This window comes from Gallus gallus, chromosome 12 (assembly GCF_016699485.2).
Source record: "Gallus gallus isolate bGalGal1 chromosome 12, bGalGal1.mat.broiler.GRCg7b, whole genome shotgun sequence".
Classification (NCBI taxonomy): Eukaryota; Metazoa; Chordata; class Aves; order Galliformes; family Phasianidae; genus Gallus; species Gallus gallus.
Genome location: NC_052543.1, coordinates 11,426,354 through 11,448,283, shown reverse-complemented (window position 1 = coordinate 11,448,283; position 21,930 = coordinate 11,426,354). Strand labels below are relative to the sequence as shown.

Genomic DNA, 21,930 nt, shown 5'->3' with positions numbered 1-21,930 from the left:
AGCGGCGGAAGTGCTACGGCGGCCGTGTGGTGTCAGACGGAAGCGGTGGGCTGCAAAGCGGAGCGGTGCTGGCATCATGTCGGGCCGAGAGGGTAAGGCTGGGCCCGGGGGCTGCAGGCGCCGGTTGCGCTTTCTCCTTGCTTCTCACCGCCCCCTCTCTTTGCAGGCGGCAAGAAGAAGCCGCTGAAGCAGCCGAAGAAGCAGACGAAGGACCTGGATGAGGTAGGGCGGTGGGGGGGCGAGGCGAGCATCTTTCCTCACAGCGAGCACCTCGGCGTGCTGTGGGATGCGGGAACGGGCACGGAAACCGCGGGCGATCCGCTAGGGAAATATGCTGGAGATGTACCTGAACCTCCTGCTGCGGATCCCTGGGCATGAGGGCTCAGAGTGGAGGGGTAAGCTGTTAGTTCTGGGAAATACAGGGGGTGTGTGAGGCACCAGTGACTGAAAAAGAGAGAGGTGCCTCTTTGAAAAAGGAAAAATCAATCCACGGCCTTATGAATAAGCTTTATCGTTATGAAATCGTTAGAACTGTTAAGGAGCTTTCAAACTCTGTGTTAAACAATGAGAAAACAAATGATCAATATGAATTTTAGTAAAATGGACAGACAAAGCAAACTGTGTTCTGTAGGCAGCAGTGCTGTGTGCACGGACAGAACAGCAGCAAGTACCAGGTTCCTGGTAACGCTGCCAAAAGCCACTGAGGGACAAGACAGTGAGGGATGGAGATGAACTGTGGCAACAGCCCACTCCAAAAGCAGTTACAAACGTTGTAGCATCAATTGCAAGGACCCAATGAGTGGGGTTTTGAGAGATTTTGCCTAACTAATGATGGCTGAATGGTAACTGATGGTTGGACTAGTTCATCCTAGTGGTAATGATTCTATGATTATATATTGATTCCAACATTAGACCGATGCTTGGATTATTGCCTTGGTTGTCTGGTCGACTAATTACTGACCGTTCTGCTTTTGCTCTCTTTGTAGAAAACTGAAAATTTGGAGGGGCTGCAGGCTGTGAAAGGACAAGATTAGTGGTCTTTGTCATTGTTCTGGAAGGTTTTGCTTATTTACTAGCACTGAGCCATCTTGCATCAGTTTAGCCTGCTAGGTTTTGATTGCTGTTGGAACATAATGTTTTTTTCTCATTGCTTTCAGTTGTTTTCCAACTTCTTTGGGGGAGGAGACATTAACACACTGTTGTTCTTTTCTTTAGACAGATCTGGCATTTAAACAAAAGCAGAAGGAGGAGCAAAAGAAACTTGAGGAGATGAAAGCAAAGGCTGCTGGAAAAGGGCCCCTCGGTAAGTGAGGTGCCATACTGATAGGAAAAATCGAATGGCTTGCTGCCTTCAAAAGCTTAATGTTTTTGCTTGACAAACATAAAAAGAGATGTACCTCTAAGTTATTCAGCGTATACCCGGAGGCTGATGGCAGCTGCAGAAGTAACAAATAGAGGCTATTTTTTAAATTATTATTGTTTTTACTGTGCAATTTAACGTCCAAATTACTGATGCAGTTTGTGGTTTAGGAGGTGTAGCTGTGTGCCAGGCTCTATAAGCTGTTCTAGTGGGATGGTGCAGAGAGATTTCTGCTCTTATTTTAGCATACCATCCTTTGCTTTCCAGGTGTATTAAGAAAGGCAGACTTTGCCACAATTATGAAATTTTAACAAATCCATTACTTGGTTTCTTAGAGGATGAAATTCAAGAGCAGAAGATTCATGACAGAAGGGGGGAAAAAATGTCACGAAAGAAACCTGTGACTGGAAATAAGACTGGTTTCAGTGCTCTTGCTTAAGTGAATTTAAAGTACACTCTGTCAAATAAGAAATGTTGCAGTCTGGATTGTGATCGTTCACCCAGCCTGCTCTATATTTCAAATGATGGCAGTAGGAAATACTGTTAATACTGTCTGTCCACTCCTCTGTACTCCTCTGTCCTTTGCAGGGATTGTACTAGGGGTGTTAAAGGGTACATCCTGCCTATTCCCTTTGGGTTATTTTGTATGTCATCCATTAATGTGGCCAATCCCTTCTCCATTCTATAATGACCTTTAAACTTCACCCTTTGCTGATTCTTTAGTAAACTTTAAATCTTTGACAGGTCCTGGAAGGACCTTCCCAGCAATCCCACAGCAACTTAGTGTCACAAACTACCTCTGCAACAGAGTCTTGTCAGATGCTGTTTGAATTCTGGTGAAATCACCAGAATTCACTTTATCCATACACTTATTGATACCCTTTGAGTTCCAGCAGGTCACTAAGGATTTATCATTTACAGAAGTCTTACTAACTTTCACAGGACTACATTTATCCATTTTTGCCTTAATTACAAGCTGTTATCTTGCCAGAGATCAAGGTTAGACTCTCTGATTCTCTAGTTTCATCCCAGAACTCTTTCTGCACATGGGAGTTATGCTGGCAGTGTAGCTGGCAGATCACCAACATAGAAGAATAAGACACAATAAAGTCCTCTGATGCAGTGGCTGTATTGATAAATTACAAATCTTAGCCAGCAGTTTTGCAACTTCATATGTGAGTTTGTGCTCTTGGGGCGGAACACAATCCAGTCCCACTGACTTGGGGTATTTCTTGTCTGTTTATCTCAGATGGATCTAGCTGCTCTGATTTATCTGCTTACAAAAAATGTGCTGGGTGTGGGATGTACAGAATGTCTTTGGCATTACAGATGTGCAAAAAAATTCCCCGAGCTTTCCTTCTGTCCCTGCTGTCTTGAACTTTTTCTCTATCAGACGCTTCAGTTGTGAGTAGCTCTGCACATCTGGATGGCTCTGTCGTGCCATTACCACTCCTCCTTTTATTTGGTTGAATTTCAGTCATTTGGTTCTCGTCCAATGCTTGCCAGAGCCGACAGAGATTACATTGTTGTAGGAGCTAGACTATGCCCAAGAGCCTCAGCAATGCAACGCTGTTAGAATCATATCATGGTGCAAAGTCTGCTGCTGACTATCAGGCCTTACTGTCATTTTCTCCTTTCACAGGTCAGCTATGGCACGTGCTGTAAAACAAAACCAAACAGCATTTACAAGAAGTGCTGCACTCAATGCCACATTAATACGTTGTGTTCTTTCACAGTGCTTTACCGTCTTCAATAATGGGGACTGCAGTGTGCAGATGCCCACGTAATTCCAGTATCTGCTTCACTGGGGCTGCAGTCCCAAATGGGGCTCTGGTTGTTGTAGAAATACTCACGCTTTTATTCCTTCAGCCTTAAATTTGGTCTGATCGGACTGCTGCATAAGAAGTAACCGATGGGGGAGCAAAGAACTGTTGAATACTTTATGCTCTTGTGAATATGGGGGCGTTTAGTTCCAGGAGGGACTTCGGTTTTCAACATTAAGTTAATCGTTCAGAGTAAAGCAGCTCACCAGTGGGGATGTGAGCTGCAGGGGCGGCCTGGTGGGGCTGTCAGTGCTGGAGCTCAGCTGTGTCGGACCCACCCACGTCTGACCCGTGGTGCTGTTTCTTTTGGCAGCGAGCGGCGGAATAAAGAAGTCTGGCAAAAAGTAGCTCCGAGCTGCAGGATAAGACGCGTTCAGCTTACACGGCGGATCTGCAGCCTTCGGAACATGAGGAGAAGTCGCTAGCACTTGGAGAGCATTGTACATTTTGTTTAGTCAGAATAAAACTTTTTGTTAACAGGTGACATTTTCTCTTTACTGGAGGTTTTGTGTTTAAAAAAGGTTAATCTGGATGCTCAGGTTTAGTTGCAGCTGTCCTAGATGGGGTTATACCCCATACGCTCTCATTGGAACTGGGAAGTATCTGAACGAGAGCTCGCGTTGCGCTGCCCACGCCCGTGCCTGCGCCTCCCTACGAGCCCCCCCGGCAGCGCTGCGCTCTCGTGGGACCGCCCCGCGCTGCACGGAGGAGGCGCGCGTCCTCGCGGTGCAATGGCGCCGCCGTGCGGTCACGCGCCGCAGCTCGGCGCTATGCTGCGCGCGCGCGGTGCCCTCCTGCCGGCCGCTGCGCGTGAGGATGCGCGTTGGTTACGTCCGAGCCGCGCTCCTCTCCAGCTGCAGGTGGCTGGCTGGCGCGTGCGCAGTGCTCCTCTCGCCTTAAGGGGCTGCTGCCTGCGCCGCGCTCCGCACGCGCTGGCCGGTTGCAGACTTTCCCGCCCAGCCGATTCCCGCCTCGACCTGAGGCGACCGTTGGGCGGTCCGCCCCTCACGGAGCAGCGCCCACCTCAGAGGAGTCGCTTCCAGAACGGCAAAACGCTGATGGCTGCGCAAAGAAAATCCACCCCGTGCGATTGGAGGCTGGGAAGCACAGATGAACTGTCCTGCACATTCAAAGCTCTAGGGGAGGCTGAGCAAGCAAAGAACAAAGCTGCTAGCAGGATAGCAAGCTTGCTTCAGATTTTGTTTGAAGGCCCTCAGAGTTTCCTGCAGCACAGGAAGAAAGTATGGCTGCAAACTCCCGGTGCAATCATGAGAAAGCATTTCGTATTTGCATAGCTCATACCTGTTTTGAGACATCTTCAACGCTGCCGGAGATGTCCGTTAACTAAGATGGGATTTAGTTCAGGCAGCCCTCAGCTGAAACCAGAGCAAGGTGGTCAGGGTTACAGTAACCAAACGCAGCACCACAGGAAGATCCAGGCTGCCCTCAGTGCTTACCGTCTTCAAAGCTCCAAAAGCACGTGTACTCCTGCAGTGAGATAGGGACAAACTTGTCCAAACCCAACACCAACATCATGGTTTTCACCATTTTCATTACTATACCCATTCCTCAGTCCAGTACAAGTGAAAATGACTCTCTTAGGAAATGAACGCTTCCCTGAAGCTTCACATTTGCTGTACAAGAACACTGGAAGTGAGGCTGTGTGCTAATGAGGGAAACAACCTTGCCTGTTGTGGGCTGCTCAGTTTCTGTGCTGACAGCTTTCCCTTTCTCTGGTAAGTAACCCTTTCTATTTTAGCTGTGTTTAAAAAGTGACACGTGAAAACCAAAAACACCTGCTGGTAATCATGAGTTCTGAGTGTGAAGGCTGGCACAATTAACTCCAAACAATTGAAAATGGGTTAGCAAAAACCTCTGAAGGTGAGGAAGAGCTTTGGGAAACAACTCATAAATTAGCAGGCTACTTCATGCAGGGCTACACTGTTTATTTTACTTCTCTGTTTATTTTGAACAAGGTGATGTTTGCTCTTGCTGATTAGCAAAACCCTTGGTGCACACAAAAGGCACACAGAAACAAAGCAGAAGAGGAGGTAAAGTTGTGGGTACAAGCGTTTAAGAGAGAAGCAGTAAGACTGAGGCAAGAATGAGGAAGATGCTAACCGGGGGGAGTCACAGTTGTACGGATAGCATAAACCTCTGAAATATGCTAAATGGCTTTGGGCAGAGTGCTGGATGAAAAGAGGGTTGAAACTACAAGTGGAATTCTTTTTCATGCAGGGTAGCTGGTTAGGTAGGTTACTTACATCAGTCATAGGTTGGCATATGGTAGCAGATCCTTACAAACAGCCCAAGTGCACGCCCGCTTTCCTTTGGCATCAAAGTAGGTATGGTATCAAAGGTAGGGGAGATGGTTAAAATGGGCAGGAAGAGGGAATGGGAGACAACATCCTCAACACTGGGAAGAGGAATGTGACCTTGGTAGTGTATCAGTAAGCAATGGTTTGACACAAGAATTACTAAATGAAATGAATGAGGTTGCTGCTCAGATTAAAGTTACCGAGGTGGTCCTGAGTGAAATGAAGAGTGAACAGAAACACGTGCTCCACAGCATGAGAGAATACACACAAGTGTTTCACCCAGAAACCAAGGCAAGAGGGAAGGAGACCAAATGGCAAAGTGACAGACTGCTGCTGTGAGAGAGCAGTTCTCAGCAGGCTTTAGTTTAACATAGACATTGAACTGCCTTCCTGGCCAAGAATCCTCCTGTGTTTAATATCAGGCTATGGAAATAAAGCTGACAAAGGAGCACTTTGATTGTATGTTTCTGCATAATGCTACGTTATGAATGACATTCGTTCCGTAGCACAGCTGCAGCTCAGTGTTAAACTAATGCAAAGACTGTATAGGTCTTAAATCACACATGTACATAAAATTACCCCCAGTCTGAAGGGCAGAGAGAAAACAAAGCCCAGAGGGCAGTAGGAAATGAATGCCAATGATTAAAATAGCACCAGAATAGATGGAAATATTGTTTATATGGCAATCTATTAAAGGATATGATTGCTGTAATGAATTCCAGTCATGCTCTAATGATTTAAAATGCTTTGCCCACTCTTTGGAGTTAGTTCCAAGAACATCACACCCTACTCTGAATCATACCTCCTTAACTGGTTCCTGTGAGGTCTTAAACATGGAACTTCTCTAACATTCCTAAAATGCTTCACTTCTATTCAAAGGCAGTTAATTCTGACAAGCAACCCCCCGACTGTGTGCACATCTAATAGACTTAAAAGCATCAAATTTCCACTTTGTTTCTACTGTTGTCTTCGATGTGCAAAAAATTTAAGACCATTTTCTGCTTGAAATTGTGTTACGAGAACTTATCCTTACAGAAGAAAGCTCCTAAAGCACAGGGCAACCATTTTAAACTTAGAATTAAATGCGAGGTGACACAGCATTTGAAAAAGCCCTCCTGGGATCAGTCATCAGAGACTACCTCAGCATTACTACAAAATACCTAGCAGTATGTAGGTATGTACTGGCAGGATTTCTCAGAGCAAATGTGTAAGATTAGAGTGCCACCCCATGGATATTGACTAGCCTGAGACTGTACCAAAATGAAGAGGTAAAAAAAAACAGTGTTGGTTTGGCAAAAAGACAGAATCATAACCTCTTCCTTTTAGTCATTTGTATACAGTCATTATTTATTTTCAGGTTCTTTATTCATTCTGAAGTGTTTCAAGGAAAGGAAGAATAAACGCTAATGCCATGCTGCCCAGCTAAGTTCAGGACAGCAGCAGGAGGCACTACTGCTATGCTTTTTGTGCCTTTCAGGGGGACGCTGGCATTGCGTTACTCTCTCCTTAAACTCTAGGCCTGTTCAGAGAAACAGAAACCCCACCTTATCATAAAGCTCCAGTCCCATAGTCATCTGATACCCATAGTCATCTGATAACGATACAAGACTGTAGAATATGTACCTTTCAAATGGTACCACTGGTGCTTGTGTGGGGTGGTACTCCTCCTGTCAGCAATATTACCGAAAGGAGAAATAGAAGTGTGTTTAATAGCTGAGGTTAAAACATAATTGACAGACAGTGACTGTGTTCTGCTCAGGTCAGAACAGTCTGAGGTCCCACAGGAGCACCTGAGAGCACCGTGTTCTGTGTCTGCCCACTCACTGCTTGGCTCAGATGTTCTCCACTTCAACATCACTGCCCTTTAACTTTACAGAAACTGCAACTGCCCATTCTAACCCACTTTTCTAGTTTTTATTTTTGTGAGCTTTTAAAATACAAATGGGAGGTATCTAAGTTGCCTTCACAATTCCAAATGCTCCAAAGGGTTACTACGTATTACTGTCATTTACTGAGATTCTGCAATAAGAGTTTGTTGTGGGTTAGCCTGCTTTTATGTATCATCATCGCAATACACAGATTTCAGGAAAAAGGTATTAGGTAAAGCCTTAAATAATAGAATGATTTAATAATGTACTTGAACAACGAAGAGAGCATTTTCTAAACCAGTAAGACAGTAATTTCAGGTGTCCAGGCTTCTAATTCAGTAGAGCATTTATTCTTAGTCTTACCATCATTTATCATTTTCTGTAGTGCCCTTCTCCAACTCTGATCTGCTTCACAGAATTACAAGTTAGATATAGACCTCAGGAACTCAGAAGGCATTATGACCAAAGACAGTACTCCCCACAACTGCTCACTAGCTGATATTCTGCACAGTCTGTCCCTGAAGTCAGATGATGAAGAGGGTAACAAATTTCTTAAAACCTTTTTGTATTTAGCAACAGGTCTGCCATTTCAATGCTGTTCCTATAGATATTACTGAACCAGCAGTACCTGCAAAGCAGGAGCTATACCCAAAAGTACAGATGTAAGTGGTAAAGAATAAGAACGTGCACTAAACTAATTAAGCAGTGACAAAAAAGTATGTAATTTTAATAAAGAGGAAAAAAGGACAGACGGGGTAGAAGTACAGCTGTTGATGGAAGGTAGCTTAGGTTCACCAGGAAATTTATTTTCATCTACCTACAGAAACTCATTTTTCCCAGATGTAGGGAAATAATATTCTTGCTCAGAAGATAATTCTACTCCAGATCCTTAAATTACAATTCTTCTTTATTATACTACTCAGGTCAAGTCACTTGTCTGTAATAAGACAGCATATCATCTAAACTTTGGTAAAGTGGTTCCTGATTTTGCGTGTCACCACTGTATGTCTGCTCTGGAGGAGGTGCATCCTGAGTGCTGCAGTCACAGGCCTGCACCGATTGTGGTGCATCCTGAGCGCTGCAGTCACAGGCCTGCATTGGTGGTGGCGCATGCTGAGTGCTGCAGTCACAGGCCTGCACTGGTGGTGGCGCATCCTGGGTTCCATAGCCGTAAGCGTGCATTGAAAATGGCACATTTGGAGTGCCGTAGGCATAAGGTTGCATTGGTGGCATCATATGTGGAGCGCCATAGCCATAAGGCTGCATTGGTGGCATCATATGTGGAGCGCCATAACCATAAGCTGGCATTGGTGGCATCATATGCGGAGGGCCATAGCCATAAGCCGGCATTGATGGTGGCATGTTCTGTGCACCACAGATGTAGGGGTGTGCTGATGGCACCCCATCCTGCTCATCACTGCTGTCAGTCTCTGCTGATGTTGATCCGTCTTCAGCATCACTGCCAGCAGCCTCTGCTGGTGCCAGCCCACCTTGAACATTGTTGCTGTATGCTTGTACAGACGGTGGGACAACTTCAGCTCTGTGGGTACTGGCCTGCACTGATAACTTCTTTTGGTTCTCTGATATTTCTGGCTCTGTTTTTCCAGGGGAGGTTTCAGGACTGTTCAAATTCTGGCTGCTGTAACCATCGTCCTTCTTTTGTCCCATAAAGTAATCAGAAGGTGGTGCAAATTCTGGATCTCGCTCATCTCTGAGTTCTTCCTGCTTCTTTGACCATTGTCCAAACATCAACTCTGTTAGAATGAGAGAAAACAGTAGCTTAAATATTGATTTCAGTGAGAAAAGAGGAAACAAAAGGAACAAACAGAAGATACAGCTGCTTAAAGCCACCCAAAGTTACTTTCACCTAGTATAGAGCTGAATTAAAAAATTTCAATGCAGTAAGACTACATATTTGTCCAATGTAGGAAAACAGAACAGAATTCCCACTGCTACAGTAAAAATATAAAAAAAAATATGAAATAGTAAGGAGAAAAGCATCAAGAGCACAAGGAATTTTGTTTACCCTTTCTTTCCTTACCTTTGCCTTTATCCCACTCACGGACATAAGGCACACCAGGCTTTGTATCTCTTCTCTCCTGGATGACCACCTCTACCTTTCTGCTTGGTCTTGGAACTTCAGGTTCAGCTTCTACTGGACTAGTGGTGTCTTTCACCTCTACTTTGCAGAAGGAGAGAATATTTTTTGTTACTAATAGGATACAATCTCCTAAATGAATTTCATAGGCAGAAGAAGCAGCAGCGATGTTATATAGATATGAGCTATATATAGTATACAGAGAGCTTACAGTAGCTGTCTAATTTCATTCTGACAGTGAAGTGAATCCTAGCAGGGAGGTGTTTATTTTTTAATTCTTTCATGTTAGTTCACAGAAGTTACTGAGTAAGCCAGATAATTAGGCAGCATACTTCGAGTTTTCTAGCTGTATCAAAAGATTGCTGAAAGATCAATTGCCTAATAACACAAAAAGAAACGTGCTGATTATTATACTACACTATAAAATTGTTAAAAAGAAGAACATGAGCACACATCTCCACTTCAGCAATCCTAGAGAGGAAAACTTTCATTCTTTTTCTTCTGAAGAACAGTAACAGTTGCAGTAGCACATTACTGTTCTTCATTTCCAGAACACTTCACAGTTAATGGCTTGGCTAGACTTCTGACAAGTTAAATATTAGCTACAGTGGAAGACAGAACAAGTGACTAGTAGTGTCATAAGGGAGACAAGGCAGAGATGAGATTGGAACTCAAACTCATCTCAAATCCTGAAAGCCACTGTATAGTCTGCTTACAGACAGGATTGAAACTCGGAGACAATATATTATATGATATTGAAATCAACTTGCTAATATTCTCGCTTAAAAGCCAACCGGTACAATTTCAGAGACTCCACCATGCCTCAATTAACCTACACAGCTACTCCTGCTGTCAGGCATGAATTAAAAAAGAATCACAATCCACACTTGACATCCCACATTTCTTCCTGCATTATCAAACTATTTCTGGCACAATTTTATATCTTCATGTAGTTATGAACTCTCATGATTCTAAGTTATATTAATTGTATATACAGAGTATATACTATCTATATCTTAAATCTCCAAGCCTGTATCAGTTGTATGCCCAACCAATGGTCAGGTACAAGATGAAACAGCAGCTACTGATCTTAAAAAGACATCTATTCATACCTCCGTTCTCCAGTCTTTCTGCCTCTTCTTCTAATCCTTCTTCCCTTAACTTCTTCACCTTCCGTGCTCGAAGTTTAGACAGCCTTGATTCTAGAGCTGCTTTTCTTTTTTCTTTTAACTGTTCACGCTTAGTTCTTTGATCCAGTGTCTTAACAGTAAAAAAAAAATCCCATGAATTAACATTCCTTTGTTACTATAATCAACTACATATATTCCTTGGCTGAACAACTGAAAGCAATATTATCAGGTACCATGTTTCAACAGGGAAAAGGAGGCACAATTTTTTGAGTCAAATGCAGGCATCACTGAGCATAATACAAAAAAACCCTAAACAACCAAGTCAGGATGCTCCCATACCTGCTCTCTTAGCATATCCAGTGTTGCCCGTTGTTTATGCCTAAGATCCTGGTCACGAGAAAAGGCAAAGTAACCAACACCAAGCTGTCTGGCCTCTGAGAAGAAAAAAGGCAAAGTTATCCTCAGTTTACTGAGGGTATACAAGCACCACACACCCTGATTTCAGGCACAGAATTACAACATACACCACTCTATATTTTTGTCTAAAATAGGCTTAGTTAGATGATGCAGGAAGTGAAGCCTCCTGAAGGAGAGAAAAATGTAATTTACTGAAAAACAGATCTCGAAGAATGTCCTGGTAGTTTGAATACTTAATACAAATGTGGTTTAACATATATGTAAAGTTTGACACATGGACGACAAGAAGTACCTTTCCCTTGCTTCCTCTAAAATTAATCTCCGTGTGAAGATAAGGATATAAAGCACAAAGCATACCATTTTCTCGAATGTCCTCATAATGAATGGGCCCCATGGGTTTTCGGAGGGCTTCTTCTTCTTCTTTTTCCCACTGCTGCCTCTGAAGTTCTCTTTTCATATCTTCAGATAACAGCGTGTTCCCATCAGGGTCCAGTCTAATTAAAAAAAAACAACAAAGAAAAGTGGGGGGGAATTAGAGAGTACAGAGCGAAGTTATTGGTTCCACAGTAGCAAACAGTGAAATTCAGTAACGATTGGGTCTAATCCACTCTCGCAGTTTTTACAGAACAGATCACAGTAGGCACCACTTAGAGATAACAATGATAAGTACGGCACCATTTCTGAAGCAAGGTACTAGTGGAACATGTTATTAAAACACTTAAAGTTCTATCCTTTCTCAGAGGCTTTATCAAATCTTAATCAAACAGAATGGCTGATGAAATGTTAAATGTTCACTCTTACTGTCATTTGTTTGGATGTTAGCAACCACATATGGAATTATTTCAGATTAGACGCAAGAAGATGAAAGCCACTTGAAATAGCACACAGAAGTTCCCCTAGAAGTCATTTCGTACCCAGCATGAGAAGTATTTTTGTTTCCTCAAGGGAAGCAGCAGCACTACTCTCTCTTTGTCTAGCTAAAGCAATCTTTGCTGATAGATGCTCATCCATATCAACCCAGAGACTAATTTCAAAACACTCCTATTCTCTTTTTATTTTCAACACTAATAAGTTGCTGGTGTGAAAGCATCTTCACTTCAGTGGCTCTGCTGAGGTACCTTTAGATTATGTTCTGAAAACAATTCTCAGTGCTGCTATAATAATTTTAGTAAGAAAAAAAACCACCAAAACCAACCAGTTAGACTGCTGTTTAACAGAAAAGCAAAAAAAAAAAAATCAAACAAATGGAGATCTAACAAAGTTGGATTTGCTAAAGGACTGTGAACAGTTTAAGTTTTCAGAACCAGGAATCATTTCTCCAGCACTTTCTGGAAGCTATAATAAACCACAATTAGCTTACATGGACCACAGTTTTAAAAGATGCAGCAGGCATCTGAGAGATTGCTAAATCTGTTTATTAGAACTTCTCTACAACCTACATAAGCAAGGTTATTCAAAATTTCATTTAGTTTATTAAAAATGTCATATCCATAGCCTCTATTCTCTTGTAATTTAAAAACAGTACACCAGCCACATAATTCAAATGGTCAGCTGCCAAGGAATACGTGGCATACTGTCTGAATTTATAATAGAAAACATTGATAAAACTACTGTCGTGTACAATTTCTCTGTAGCTACTCTGGCTGTTTCCTAAGGCACAGTGCAGAAACCGGCAGAAGCTGGCCTAGAGTAAACCAGAAAAAGCAGCAGATTCAACAACTCTGGACCAAGAATAGGTAATACCTTTTCCCTTGAAGTTCCTGATCCATTTTAAGTATACTTGGCAAATCCTTCTTCATACAGCGTCTAGATCGGCCCAAGGAATCAACATAATCAACCCTGTAATGAAAGCACAGGACATTTCACACAGAAGTTCTGCCTGCAGGCTTACAGATGACAGAAGCAGTGATATTTTCCAAAAAGCATTTGACATCTCTCAGACTCCCTATATATGTTAATTGAAAGGTAGAAGAAACTGTCAGACTCCCAAGGTCACATTCTGAACAGGCCACACAACAGTTTTACCGGAGACATTTACTCAATCTTCCTTTGAGCCATCTGTTTGCTTTGATAATAAGATGGTGTAAAGAGATATTCAGAAGTTAAAACATCTAATTTTCACACCAAAATAAGACTCGTTCTAGTACTTGCTTCCCATGGTGAAAATAATGACAGCATCGACTTCTTACAGGTATGAAACTGCTACAATATACTTCAATTATCAATCTAAAGCCCATTAAGAAGAGCTTGATAGTGTTCATTCAACATGCATAACAAAGGCTGACTAAAATGCAAGCAGTGTTCCTCTCAAGCACATACCATGCTTCTTAGCAACTCTTCATAGCACCGAACACTTAATTTGCAGTTGTCAAAGCTGATAAAGAGCTATACTTACTGTTCAATGCTGCTAAAAGTTACCTGGCATCATGCTGCTTCTATTATCCCAAGTTCAAGAATTAACATTACAGTTGAAAGTGTAGGATTGACAACCTAATTTCCCCAAACCAAACGTTAAGGGATCTGTACGTTTACTAAGTTTGCTCTTTCACATCATCTCTATGAATATCCAGGGCACTTTTTCATTATGTAAAAATCAGCAGAAAAACCAACAATAGCTTGCATTCAGCTGTAGTTATCTTTACTGCAGAGAAAATCAATTAGTATTAATTATACCAGTACCCAAATATTTTTCATTAGAATATGGCCTCGCTGAGATCAACAACATAATAATGTATGTCATTGAAGTGAGCTGTAGGCCATGACAGAGAAGTACCCCATGAACAGTAGAATATATTGGTTTAAATTTCTGACACCTTACTGTGAAGAGAGCACAAAGCAGTTTGAATTCATCGTTGGTTCCATCTCAAATCTCAGTATGACACTAGTAGCACTACATGTTATCTGCCCTTCCAACCTAGCAGTTCTCTGGTACTCTGCCTGAATGCACTCTCCTAGTTTGTTCTGGAAAATTACACTGCAAATCTTATTGTGGCCTATTAGGCTGGAGAGGCAGAGTGCTCTTTTTCATATTGTTTATTACTGTTTTAACTGATTACCACAATTAAAATCTTTCTTCCATAAGTATTCTTCAGATGTTGGTAAAGAAAGTGTTTAGTCAGATTGGTTTTGTAATTAATGCTAATATCTTAGTTGAAAAAATAGTAATGGGACTGTAACAGAAAATGGTCAAAAGCTACTTGAAATATTGCAGTTAAACAGTGGAAGAAATGCTGGAAAATCATGTTTTTTTCAGTCAGTTTCTCTCTTTCAAGAGGCCATACAACAGAAATAACCGTGCATTTTGGAAATCCCACACTAGAGAAGATGGATATAAATAAAAAAGTGTTTTGCTAAAACACATTTCAATACAAGACACCAAAGAATAAAGAAATACAAGCAATGCTGGATTCAGAATTCCCATAAACTACGAAAGAAAATGAGAGGATACTGCAACACATCTCACTTGTAGTACATTTCCCTCACCAGTATTTCTCAAAATCCTGGAGTTGGATTCTATTGCAGTGTTGCCTATGTGGGAAGTGACACAAAGTACTGTCTCTTATTAAGACATGAAACAGAAAGAACCACCTCTTCTCTACGTGTAGTATTAACCAAAAACAATCCAAGAAAAACCCCAACAAAAAACTGTCACTGCACACATCCCGTGGAACAGAATTCTTTTCTCATGCAATTGCCAAGCCTCAGCAGCCCACTCAGCAATACCAACCATTCTTCATCAGGGTCCTCTGGTGGCGGTATTTCCATTTCTGGTTCAATTTCCTCATCATCTGTCTCTTTTTCTAAAGTCTTTATGGCAGCTTCGTTCTGATACAGTTCCTGTACTTCTCGCTGTTTGTCTATGATCTTCTGAGTGAAATCCACTAGGTACAAATCTTCTGTTTCTTCATCTAAGGCAGAAAATCAATTAGTAGAGAAAAACCACAAAGAGAACAGAAGTCAACACAAAAATCAATAGATACATCATAGGCGCAATCACCTCTGCAGCTGCCAGCAATGCCCTTGACCATATCGCTGGGGAATACCTACATCTCACTTCAGGTCAATCAAACTTGGAGCTGTAAGCTGGCTCCACAACAATAACCTCTATTCATGAATACAACTTTTATGCTTTTTAAAAGCAATTAATTATTTCTGTGTGGAATACAGAAAAGGTATCCCATTCCACACTGAAATATTCTATGCTCATTAATTATATTTCAAAGATATAGGGTTTGTTACACAACAGTTCAAATACTTATTTGATGTTTAGCATTTCCTGTGTTGGCAGAAAACAGTCACTAGAGTACTTTTTGAAAAGTGGAGAAAAGCAGTGACTTCACATGTGGCAAAGTTGGACACTAATAAGGGAAATGTTAGATATTAATTGCAAGGAGATTTGGATTCTGATCTAATCATTATTTCTTGCAAGTGACTGGATATGTGAAAAAAGAAGGGGCCAGATTAGGATTCTCTGTTATCTGCATAACACATTGCTCTTCTTCTCTTCATAAAGCCCAAGAATTAGAACGCAGGACAGAAAAGCAGCAATGAAATGCAAAGCCTGCATAATGGAGAATACATTATTTTTTTCTCTCTAAGATTCTATATTGAAAAAACAAAATACATTCCACCCACTTAAAGACTGAATGAAACAAGCTTATGGTGCTTTACTAGGACAGACTGTCCTTCAAAAAGTAATTTCATATTTTCTAGTACTTACAGGATTTTCTCTCAGACTGCAAAATAGCCCACGTCAATCACTTTGTATAGCAGCTCCAAAAAAAAATTTCTCAAGTAAGAACTCTCAACTGAATTTATAGTGCAGCTGCTGTAAGCCACTAGATAGTGAGAGGCCAACCTTTAGGGTGAACTTTGGAAATAAATTTCTATCTTTAAATATACTACATTGATTAATAGTGAAAATTGTCAAGAAAAAATCATGCAAATCAATTTTAAATTAAAACAAGTAATTACTTAAACCTATCTTATATATAAATGCACATGTGTAACTACTTATTTTACGTTAGCTTTGTTCACCTGGGAAATCGCCTTTTGTCATTTTCTCATACAGCTTTGCTTTCTCTTCAAGTTTCTTCCTGAGACACAAACAAACAAGCCTGTAATTTCACCAATTCCAAACGCCACAACAAACCATTTATGCTTAGGTAAATGAAAAAAGTAATACTAGGAATGCTTGAAATAGCTACTAGAAATTAAGTAACATCTGTTGTTCTTTTTTGTTTTAGATTTTAACTGATGTTTCTGAAGAAACACAGATATTCAGTTCCAGAATCTATACTGAAAATAATTTGAAGTTATAGCTGAAGGTACAGAAACAGCCTTCAGTGTAACACAGTGAGAAAGCAGGGATATTTAGTCATTAGTATTCTATCTCTGTATAATTACTATGGTCGGTCAGATAAATATTACTTACAGGTATTAGATATTGAAAAGATATTTTACAGGAAAAAAAAAAAGAAAAGGAAAGAAGAAAAAAATCCCCCCCCCCCCCCCCCCAAAAAAAAAGGTAGACTGTTGTTACAAACAGAACATTTAATGCAGTGGAAGAATGATAGAGGAGTAAAACAGCAAAGGGACTAACATGTATAGGATGGCACTTCAAAGGAAAAGTAAAGGTGCTCATCCATCTCTAAAGATCTAGGCTCACAGAAAAGACTCCACAAGGGAGCGATCTCCAACCAGAGATCCTTCTAGAAGGGCAGTCAGACTCTCAGTGAGGTCTAAGAGAGGTGCAGCCAGGCTCCACCCCTTCTGGTCACACAGCTGAATTGCCTTCACCTGTGCTCCCAGGGCTGACCGGGTCCTTTCCCCAGGTGCTCAATCAGTGGCTCAGGCCGTGACTCAGCAGTTACCATACAAACATGATTTTTTTAAAAACTGAAGAGAAAACTTTAGCTGATTACTGGAATGGTAGAAACCAATTTTTAAGAGCTAGAATCCACTTACAGAAAAAAAAGCACATTAATTATAAATTACATTTTCATCTGTAATGGAAATGCTAAGTCACGGCCTGATGCAGTGATGGAGCACCTGGTGGGAAGGCGGGGCCAACCCAGGGGAGCTCAGGTGCACGCAAGGGCCCTGAGTGACTGGAAGGGCGGAGCCAGAATCCAGCCCTTCCCAGCCCTCATTTAAGGGTTGGCAGTGGAGGTGAGGATATTTCTCTGTAGTTCCTTACATACTGAAGGCCTTCTAAGGGTAAGCAATTTTTTTTTCTTCCTTTCTTCCTATGTTTCTGTGTCTGCTACTGCATTTGGGCTTGTTCTCATTTGCTGCAGCTTAGGGTTGTGCTATCCTGCTACTATTGCTGTATTTTCTATCACGTTATATCATTGCATACTCTATTGTATAGCTAAACCATTTAGATGACAAACCAAATTTTTAAAACAGCAAGCACTCTTCTATGAAGTACAAGAAATGGTTTGTGATGTGACTTCTGAAGCATCACTGCCCTAGGTTTTGCTTCTAAAGATGGTACTCAAACTTCAGTAGTTCTATACACTCAGATAGCTATGATGATATAAGGGCAGATGTCTCTAGAGTATAAGAGCACTTCAGAACAGCCTGTACATCACCCCCATAGAGCACAGACTGATGCTGGTCTCACTTATTGATCTGATGAAAATTGCTCATCCAGAATGCACGTAACTTTTGATGTACTTTTCTAAGTACTAAAAAGCACATTCTACAAAACATTCCTTTCTCATAGAACTTAACATCTACCTTGATTGATCTAAGGTTTGATCCTCTTCTGCCTTCTGCTCAATGTCTTTCTCAGCTCGTTTTGCAACTCCTGTGTTTTGTTTGGTCCAGATGCTTGGTTTCTGGGGGATACAATTTTGTAACAACAAACAATCATGAAATGATAAACATTACTCAATCAAGTAAGACTTTTAAAAAAGCTCTTAAATGCATTTAACTTGAGACTCTACCTGCTGTGCTGTAGAACACAGCAAGTATGTCCTAAAATGACAGACTGCTATACAATGTCATAATGAAGGTCAGGCTGAGAAGCAAAAAGAAATACATATCAGACAGAATCTATTCTGGTAAAGTTTTTATGGAAGAAATGATGAATAACTGAAGTAATAACAAAGCTATGAACTGCTTGTATTCTCTCCTACATTCATTTCAAATCAAAATTACAGCTTTTCAGTTTAGAGTGCAAAACAGTCTTTGAGTATGGTAACTCTAGTACTAGGAAGCCACAGAACAAATAGAAAATGTACAGTAAAGAGTAAAAATGAGTGAGAATTGCCCGTTCACTGTGATGCACTGTGATAGAGAGGAGCACACAGTACGGCATTTATCAGGAAAGCTCAGTGGTTCTGGATGAGTTTACCATCTTCCCTCCTTCAGGGAAGCAAAGGAACTCCTGAAGTGAAAAAAGACACATTTTTCTCTGCAGTTAAATGAGCTTTGGCTCCCTAGGAAGTGAAACTTCAGAGATTACTTTGATCAGCATGGGCAGCAGTTTGCTGCTCTGCTCAAAGCTCACATCTGGAAATGTGCTGACAAATCAAAACATTCTCATGGTGAACACTTGAATGGTAATACAGCTTAGAATACTTATTTACTGAGATTTAAATGTGTACAAGCTGCCTTAGTTTAAGGAGAAAGGATGACAAAAAGAGAAGATTGTTTCTACCTTATTGGAGGGTTTGGGCTTTGCAAAGATGCCGGCATCTTTCAGTAGCTTTTCTTTCTTGAATTCTTCTTGTTTGCGGAAGAGCTCAGCTTTGAGATCTACCAACTACATCATCAGCCAAAAGAATGAACACATTGCCAACCATCAGGTACTGGAAATAATTATTCCTTTATATAGTAAAATAATCTATTGTTAGCAGCTATGCGAGCATTTAATTGTAGTTATATGTGGATCTTAAAAGCAGTGATCTGATTGAGAAAGTCACTGCTAAGCATGCAGCATGCACGGTAGGCAGAGCTCTGCAGGCACTTCCCACACCAGAGCCCTCGGCAGCAGGCCAGCACACAAACTGACGTTTCCCTCCCATGTCCCCACTTTAGCAGCACACCAAGACGCGATGAGACCCCAGGCCCAGCGAGGCAGGGTGCCGCCTTTAACCGGCCTTGGCTCACAGCACCGCGGGCGCAGGGCCTAGCAAGGAGCCCGAGCAGTGCGCTGCCCGGCTGGGCCTCGCACCGCCGCAGCCCTACTTGTAAGCCGAGCGACGGGCGCTGCTGCAGATGCTACAGCTCTCTTTCTCTGCTCCGCAACCGCGGCGGAGCTTGCTCGCTTACCGAGGAGGCGGCCACGTCCAGCGGCTTCTTCCTCCTGTCCATGGCGCCCTGAGCTCCCCGGCAACCTCCCACCGGCCGCTTCCGTCCCTGCTTTGCAACGAGGCCGTAAAGTGCGGCGAGGTCGTAAAGCGCGGCGCTGTTACGGCAGCGCTGGTGAGGGCTAATGTGTGCTTCCCCGCCGCTTTGCAGGGGTGGAGGGGAGGGTGGAGTTTGTGTGGCGTAGGTGCTGAGTTTGGGGCCGCACAAGGAAGGAAAGATGGATGGCGGGGAGGGGGGGGTTCATAGCAAATGTGACTTCAGTCCTGGTTTAGTTGGTGAGTGACTGCTAGAGAGCAGAAATTCTGCTTGGAGGTGGATTTAGCTCTGTAACCGCTGCCTTGCTTGAGCCTGTGCTGAGCAGAATTGCGGTGGTTGTCGTTGGCTCTCGTGGGTCAGTGCTCAGGGATGTGAGTTAATGAGGGCTGAGCGCTGTCCGTAACGCCCCAATACAAACCCACCTACGCGTGCTGGAGCCTTGCAGATGAGCGGAGGTTTGTCTCGGAGGCTCGCTGCTGTGCTTTCCCTGGGTAGCTCGTTATCTGCTTTATTCTCTCTGTGAGATAAAAGGATTGGCTGATATGTTTTAATTTCAGAGTGATTCAGATCATTATTATCCAGAATTACAAGAGGAAGCTGCCTTTCATTTGTCTTCAATAAAGCGGTAAAATATACGGTTCTCTGTTGTTGCTTGGCAGTGTGACAGCTGATAGAAGTGTCTCATGCCGTTTGGCATGGCTTTTTGAAATGTGTAGCTTTCATGTTTGGAAGGCCAGATCCGGCCCATGCTTGAATAGTTCATTGGCAGGGAATTGCAGATTACTGACACAGATACTTGGTAACTAAAGAAGCTACACCTGTATGCCCATGAGCATTAAAGTGGTAGTTCAGAAAAAGCCATTTGTGGCCTTAGTGAAGCTGACTTCCTTTTGGCTCCTTAGAATAAGGGGAAATGATGGGAGACAACATCTACGGAGAAGGGTAGATCATGTTAGAGCAACAGGAGTTTCCGTTTTAATTTGCAGTCTAAGAGACATAAGCACTGCTGATGAATAGGAATTTATAAAGGAATGAAAACATCTGTGCTGTTCTAATTCAATCTCATTCCCACAGACTGTTAAGTGGCCTTTCCAAACCTCACCTAGTGACAGCACTGAGAAGAAAAAAACAACCCCAATCCAAGCCAGGCTTGATTCTGATTTTAGTAATTTTTAACTGTTATTTCTTTCCCCTTGAAGTTTGTGGGTTCTCCTCGATGTTGCTCATACTGCACATTATAGTGATAGGGCTTGCTTGCTCATCCCTCTGGACTGCCAGTGCTGTAGGTGTTGAGTACTTTCAGGAGCTCAAGAGCCTCTTTATCCTGGGAGTCTCATAATGTGAAGTGTTCCTGAAGAGCTGATAGTCAGACTTGGACTTGTATCTCCCCTTGTAACTGCAGATGCAAAAACATTTTGAGAAATCTTGACTTCTTGAAAGCTTGACTTGAAGGGTGTTGTGACTGCTTCCTAAGCTTAGTTTCTGAGGCTCTAGGATGGGAATCTTACATTAACAGTTTTAGAAATGTAATATTGAATAGGTGTGTAGGTACTTCAGTGCCTCTTTGTGTTTTCTGACTGAAAGGAAGGATGATTCAAATGCTGACTCAGGCCACTACTCTAGAAGCCACTCCTACCTCACTGTCATCTATCCTGTTTATAAGTCTGGAATCGGACCTTGCGGGATCCCTTATTGCTTGGCACAGCCTATGGCTCCTTTAAGGCAGCTCCTTACTGTCTTCTCTCCTTGCTGCTTCATTTTTTTTTTATGACCTGCCCATCTATTTTAACAAACTGCTTGTTGCACCATTATGATTTTCAGGTCTTAGAAGAAAACCATCCTTTTCTAATGTTAGAAATGTGAGTTTGCAAACTTGGAAAATAAAAACATCTTTGACGTATTCCTTCCTTCCTTGACACTATTTTTGTATTTATCTGTCCAAACTGCACTGAGGCAGCATTGTTCCTGCTTTGAGTGTTGCATAAAATGGCTCAGCAACATCTCAGCAGCTCTCTGTCACTGGTGGTTTTAGTGAACGTGCAAAGATAGCAAGGCTCTGGAGGTGACTGCATCTGTCTAAAATTTATCCTTTCTGGTTCAGTGCCATGGCCAGGATTGCAGGGAAAAACTGTGCTACTGAATGGTTATGTGACTGGATGTGAAAGAAAGAATTACTCTTAGAAGTTGCAAGCCAGCACTTGATATTGTAGAATGAGGTGTGTACAGCTAGTGGTTCTGTGCTTGCAAGAAACAAGTGATTCTGTGGGTAGTAAAGCTCTACCAGGACATGCCTGACTTGGAATGAGTCAATCAGTGTCTTGATGCTTTGTACAAAGGATGAGCTCAAGCTATGGGAGCTGTACCTTCCAGTCTTTCTCAGTTAACATCAGCAAGACCAGCAGGCAGGAACAGAGGCACATGCAGCGTGGCTCTCCCACCTGCCTGCTAGAAACATGGGGCTGCTCTGTGTGCTGCTGTGCTTGCCTGAGTGTGGGACTTGGTGCTCTGTGTGCATCCAGGTAGGTGGCTTTTGGAGTGCTCCCTAAGCATTGGTTCAG

General features: G+C 42.3%; 1 protein-coding gene and 1 non-coding gene across 5 annotated transcripts; one reads left to right on the top strand and one right to left on the bottom strand.

Annotated features, from left to right (window-relative positions):
• Window positions 1-38: 38 nt before the first annotated feature.
• TMA7 lies at window positions 39-3,667 on the top strand. The gene is made up of 4 exons (XR_001468678.4): window positions 39-92; window positions 167-222; window positions 1,216-1,303; window positions 3,497-3,667. It is a non-coding gene; the product is annotated as a translation machinery associated 7 homolog (transcript).
• A 3,930-nt stretch (window positions 3,668-7,597) lies between these two features.
• CCDC174 (coiled-coil domain containing 174) lies at window positions 7,598-19,411 on the bottom strand. Of its 4 annotated transcripts, none has more exons than NM_001396470.1 (11): window positions 19,298-19,411; window positions 18,684-18,788; window positions 17,759-17,859; window positions 16,052-16,110; window positions 14,742-14,922; window positions 12,758-12,853; window positions 11,372-11,508; window positions 10,937-11,031; window positions 10,580-10,727; window positions 9,411-9,551; window positions 7,598-9,123 (listed from the first exon to the last, which is right to left on the bottom strand). In NM_001396470.1, the coding sequence occupies exons 1-11, from the start codon at window positions 19,337-19,339 to the stop codon at window positions 8,294-8,296; spliced, it is 1,935 nt and encodes a 644-aa protein (NP_001383399.1). In that variant the 5' UTR covers window positions 19,340-19,411; the 3' UTR covers window positions 7,598-8,293. The 4 variants fall into 4 exon arrangements, with proteins under 4 accessions (NP_001383399.1, NP_001383400.1, NP_001383401.1 ...); NM_001396471.1 differs by having other exon boundaries at window positions 9,411-9,548; NM_001396472.1 differs by having other exon boundaries at window positions 9,411-9,539.
• Window positions 19,412-21,930: the final 2,519 nt, after the last annotated feature.

Bases quoted from the DNA above. Each gene is read 5' to 3' on its own strand.
- CCDC174 (NM_001396470.1), bottom strand. From the start codon at position 19,339: ATGGACAGGAGGAAGAAGCCGCTGGACGTGGCCGCCTCCTCG. The intron at 14,923-16,051 runs GTGAACAAAGCT...TTTCTGCCTTAG, and splicing joins GACAAAAGGCGATTTCCCAG to ATGAAGAAACAGAAGATTTG. The intron at 11,509-12,757 runs GTATTACCTATT...TTTTTTAATTAG, and splicing joins CAGGAACTTCAAGGGAAAAG to ACTGGACCCTGATGGGAACA.